The 6,000-nt window shown below is 38.3% G+C and overlaps 1 protein-coding gene across 1 annotated transcript in view; it reads right to left on the bottom strand.

Moving 5' to 3' along the window:
• LOC108628316 (A disintegrin and metalloproteinase with thrombospondin motifs 9) overlaps positions 1–6,000 on the bottom strand; it is a 106,039-nt gene that overhangs the window by 66,445 nt on the left and 33,594 nt on the right. Inside the window, exons 3-5 of the mRNA XM_026816399.1 lie at positions 4,338–4,463; positions 1,767–1,915; positions 1,016–1,144 (exon numbers count right to left, since the gene is read on the bottom strand). Of these exons, the coding sequence (XP_026672200.1) occupies positions 1,016–1,144; positions 1,767–1,915; positions 4,338–4,463 (404 nt within the window). The remainder of the gene's footprint in view (positions 1–1,015; positions 1,145–1,766; positions 1,916–4,337; positions 4,464–6,000) is intronic.

Genomic DNA, 6,000 nt, shown 5'->3' on the forward strand with positions numbered 1-6,000 from the left:
ATCGGTGATTTCGACGTGTTCGAAAATTAATTACGTTCGTATGACCAGAGATAAGGGATGCAACTATCGAGATGTACTGCCTGTGCATTATCTAATCTCTATTATCGATTACCCAGAGGTCTTGACCCGATAAATCGTTGGTATCACTGGGGAACGTAACAATTACACGGTCCGATAATAATCGACCGAAGAACGGTTGTACGTTCAGTAGTCTAGAGGTGCAGATAACAAACGCCTAGTGACTATGTACTTACCCGAATAAGATTAGATTTATCAGGATGCATAGAAAATGCATCTTGTCTTAACTCTGATATATACTTGTATGGATTCAGTGTACGAAAAGCATTTAATAAATATTGAATTGAAATTGAAATATTGAATTTAAATAAAATAGAAGGGCATTTCATTTTACATTCATCGATCTAATATTTGTTAGAAAACACTTTTGCTCGAGCTATTGATAGATCGTCGAAACTCGGGGAGCTATTAGAAACCAGGGTGAAAATGCATGTTTGAAAAGCACTATCGCGCTACATGCAAAACGACTCAGACCACGCCTTCGTGCGTGGCATTTTCGCAACTAACGACTGTGTTTCATTCGCGCGATTTCTAAGCGGGAACCCCGCATTTCTGGAGAGGTTACTTGGACGACGACTTCTAAGCAGGATGCGCGAGAGTATTTTTAGAAGACGAGCGTGAATAATATTTTGACGCCTAGCGTATAACGGTTTGAAAACTTTCCTTAACGCTTTTTTCCAAGTTCGCGGATATTTTAGGAAAGTTCAAATAACTTGGACGGATCAGAAATAGCATCGAGTAAAGAGAAATTTTATTTCAACGTTAATTCCAGATTCTTTACATAATTAAATTTCTTTCTTTCCGCGTAAAATCCGCGTTCATATTCGCAATGAATTTTTGCGAATATTAGTCACGAAAAAGCTTGCGATCGGTTTTATAAGACATATAAAAGACGTATAAAAAATAATCGCTATAATCAGACGTGGTTGCGACTTACCATTCCGTAGCAAAGGCTGACAGTGACGGCAGAGGATGGATCACCTTCCACGGTTCCGCTGTAGAAGCAGCCAAGTTCATTGCCAGGGTGGTATTCTTTCGTAGTAGTGTCTTCAGTCATATGTGTAACCTGCACGTGCATCATAAATTAAATTGTATCAAAGTCCATTCAACTGTGCATATTAAATGAAAGAAACAATCAAATTAGCATATATCTGTTTGTTTAAATTTTTTGACAAAGGTTCCTCAAGTGTTTGCAGTAAATAAAATGCAGTAAATAAAATGTTGGTCTACATCGAAAATGAATGAAATTAACTCTTATATCCACCTGTCATATTAATAATATTTATAACGCGTTAATAATAACTCATAATAATGGATTCAAAACACGAGGGACACAATTATAAAAAGATCAATTACATATGTATTTAACGCTACACAGAAGGGTCATTACGCTTTGATTAACATGGAAGCAGCAACGATAATATCGCGTGCATTAGCATAATAACACACGAGACGCGATCGAGAACATTTATCTGATACTCATAACAGCATTAGCGGCAGTGTGTATCAAGTATATCTATGAGACGTACCAAAGGGGTGGAGCCAGAGTCACCTCGGCTCACAATCGGTGAGTTAACTTGAGAAAATGAATGAATAATGTGAACAGATTATACAATATGAAAAATTGAATGAAAATTATGGAATATGCGAATAATTTAATGAGAAATGTGGACAAATTATTGTCTTACTTTAATGTTTGGCGAGACGAAACTGTTGTCGTGAGACAGACGCAAGTGGAACTGTCTTCCGAATGCGGTGAACTTGTACTGAGGGTGAAGGTCCCAAAACTCCCCCGTTGCGTGACGAAAGTGACCACTTCTAACCCTTGAGACTTCAGCTGTAACATAAACAATCATCTTACGCTCCCTTCATTCTTTATAAAATTTTTTGACGAATTATAATAATTTTTTGATAAAATATAAGAGAAAATCGGGAAATGAATCTAAATTATTTTAACACTAGATTGCCCAAGTAAGTCATTTTGACTGCTTTTGGGCAATATAGGTATATACTAAGTTTCAGTCTTTATAGTGTTAGTCAAAAGAAATGTAATTTTGCTAATTATAAAAAAAGAAGACATTTGCGTGAAAAACGGGCATTCAATTCTGCGGGGTTTAGACTCGGTATGCGCGTTAAGCACGGGCGGCGTGCTTGAAATACGTTTACACAATTCGAGACATAGTCGCTGTAACTAGTTTAGGTAGACACACATACGCGGCTGGTAATCTCGCTGACAGCCGCGAAAAGTTGGCAAAGCGAGCTAGCGGCTGCGTGATAAAACGCGCGTGTCGCGTCTCGAAAATACTCACGCACACCTCTACAACCCGAGTAATTTTTTCTATGTAAATGTCTAAGAGCCTATCTAGTTTCTTATGTAAACATGTTTTACGGTAAAGGCTACTGTTTCGTTAACTGTTCCCAGCCCGCGAGACTATTAATTTTCGATTCGAAATGCGAGAGTATCAATCATTCCGCGCTTCGTCATCTGCTTAATCGTAAAAGAAACACAATGATACGAGACTATTAAAAAGAAAATCTTCTGTTATACAACGTCATCATCTGTACAAACGATGTCTTCTTTGAGGAGAACTTGGAAAATTCTTTATCATAATGTTTAAAATTATCAATTCAATTTCTGATTCGCTTAATTATGATAAGAATATTGAATGACATCGTTAATTGAAAAATTTCATGGCATATTATAAGAATTAAGTGAAGGGCAAAAAAATTTATTACCGGACGGTCGTAATGCGTGGTCATTCATATTGTAAAAATTAAATGAGGGATAAAGAAATTTGTTACTGCGTATAATTGTTAGACGTGATCATTAAGATCATCGATCCTGCGGAGGCACGCGAGCCGAGCACTCGAATTGAAGCAATTAGACCGCGTTCCGACGACGATCCGCGCAACGTGTAAACGCGTGATTCCCGGAGCGTATCGACGAACGTGCACCACCTTTATCAGGATCACGTTCGCCTCGTTAAGCTCTCGATTGTGCGAGACGAGCCGGCGCATGCCTGCGCATTGCACACGCGGGGCCAGATAAAAAGCAGACGATCCGACGCGACCGGAACCAGATTCTGTTCATACTTATGTAGATACATGTGTTACGTATTTATAAAGGAGCCGATCGAATCTCTGACCGATTCTGCGAACTAATCCAATGTGATGGTCATTGCCAATACTCCTATGATGCTATCCGTGGAGAAACGTTTTTGCATTATGCACTAATTATAAAGATAAGGATTTGCAGATTTTTTTTAACAATTAACAATTCAACTTCTCTAAATCTTAATTAAGAATTGGAAAATGTTTTAGTTAAGAATTAAAATTGATTGGAACTCGGATCAGAAGTAGAGGGCGTTAATACTTCCAATACACTGGGGATACACACAATACTTGGGGAGCATATTCTACATGCGAAAATAAGAACGAAATGCTATTTGAATTTTTCTCAGAAACGCTTTATTACAATCTTATAAGCAAATAAAGTTATATAGAATTGATCACGCGAAGGATTAAAGCAACGGATTAATATCTCCGTTGCTGAAATGCAACAAAATTATGAAGATATTTATTCTGTAATATGATCCATAAAAAATCGATGTCAAGCTTGTATTTACGCCCAAGGACGACATTTTGAAATAATCCGATAAGTATGTTCGATCTTTTAATATTCAGTAAAGTAAAATTTGCCTAACTTTATTTGCTTATAATTTTGTAATAAAACGTTTCTAAGAAAATAACATTTTGTTCTTATTTTCGCGTATAGGATATGCTCCCAAAGTTTGTCCATCAAAACCCGAGACACCCTGTATAGGGTGTTCTAGAAAAAGTATTAGAGCCGAAGAGAGGTGAGTCTAGACGTTTCTGAACAATAATTTCCTTTGCCAAAATGTAAAGTGAGGCATGGTTTTTGAATTATTAATGAAAAAACAGTGACCAATGAGAGCGCGCATAAGGCCTGCACTGACAAATGGCCGAGCGCAACGATCCGAGCCACCACTGCCATGGCTGAGCGCGAGCCCTACACGTCCTCTTATTGGTGCTCAGTGTTTTTCATTAATAATTAAACAACCATGGCTCACTGCATTTTACCAAAGGAAATTGTTGTTCACAAACACCTCCAGATTCATCACTTTTCATCACTAACACTTTTTCTGGGACATCCTGTATAATTAACACGTTGCTTCGATAACATTGATACTGTGTACAACTGATTATGAAAGAAATAATTGTATGATTAATCGACTTACCGAGGACCTCGTAATCTCCGGTGATCTTCTTCAACTGTACGTACTCCAAATCGGACTTCGAGGAAAACGTTTCGCCTTTCTTAGATCCATTCCGCTTCCTCAGTAATTTCTCCGACTTTGCAGTCACTGTAACAGAACCAAGTTAAAACGATGATTTATTTATCAATTTATCCTGTATACAATTTATTTTAGAACTTAATCGTGACTGCGGAAGGGCGAGGTTCATCCGTTCGAATCTCGTGAACCCTGACCTTCGACGTTCATTAGGCACAGAGAAACAGAAACCGAATAGTCGTAAAAAATGTTCTCGGTCAGTCGACGGACGTTTCATCGAGATTACGCAAGCTCGTTAGGCTGATTTCCAGCCGACAAACAGTTTCCTGACTTCCAGGTAGGATGTTTAATAGTAGGCAAAATTTTACCGCGCTGTGACATTGATCAGACGTCGAGTCGACCGAGTCGGGGAAAAGTGGCACGGAAGCACACGCGTTTTTCGTGGAATCGTGGCACATTGTAGAGCGTTTAAACCCGGCTAATTGCGAGTAAATGGATGACTGAACAGGCTGGAACCAGGTAATTGCCGATGGAAAAACAGACACACACGCGGTTTACTTCTCTTCTAAAGAAATTTTTCATCGGTATCGGTGATGAGATCGACAGAAATCGAGAGCTCGATCGATTTCCTTGAAACCAGTGCCGTCGACAAATTCTTTGTACAATTGTAATCCTGTTTTACATGGAAATTAGACTCTGTTAGTCAGGACGGGAATTTGAGTAATTGCAGGCGTGGCTCACTGAACAATTAACAATCAAATTGGTAATGCAGTTGATCCGGAATCAATGAGGATCGAATGACTCTTTCAATGTGTACCTGGAATCCTTAGTATTTCAGAAATGCTTCTGATATTTCATTAATTGCATCAATTAACTATTAAATTAGTAATATAATTGATCTGGAATCACTGAGGATTGAACGATTAAAATACTCCAGATTCTTTTACGTTTTTAACTTCTTCACTCGACAATTTTGTAATCAAAACGATTGCAAATGAAGCTTAGAAACTGATCTGAGAATTTTCTATTCAGATTCTAAATGTTTTCTTACGACTCTTGATGATTCATTAAAATTTTGAGTACTATTCGCGGGATGACCCGCTGATAGATTAAACAACTCCCATCCGCTGTAAATGTCAACAGAGTGTTTTACGACGCTGTTTCGTATCACAGTCCAATAACGACGAGTAAATCTTAAGCTCAACTATTGCGTCGCCGGTGACCCGACATAACTCAATATCGAAACAATATCCGCGTATGACTCGAGATAATCCTCGTACGTCATGCACAATCCAATCTGGTTGCGTTCCGCTGTGACGATGATACCCAGCTCGCTAATTAATTAACACAATCCGATTCGACCGAGGAAAGAACCACGGATCAAACGATAGCCTCACTATTCCATTTCTAGCCGCACATTAAACTCTCTCCGGCATCGTTTTGTTACTTTCTGATAATAACCATTTTCATACAAAATAAAGCATATCTTCATCTATTTAGGATGAACTTCGTCCATTGTTGTGCAACGTAGATAAATCACAACACTTCTCATGTGATTCACATAATTCCTAGAACCAGATTAGTCCCAAAGAATGTTCTGATCGAAATT

This window comes from Ceratina calcarata, unplaced genomic scaffold (genome assembly GCF_001652005.2).
Source record: "Ceratina calcarata isolate Rehan_Ccalc_2016 unplaced genomic scaffold, ASM165200v1 scaffold517.2, whole genome shotgun sequence".
NCBI lineage: Eukaryota > Metazoa > Arthropoda > Insecta > Hymenoptera > Apidae > Ceratina > Ceratina calcarata.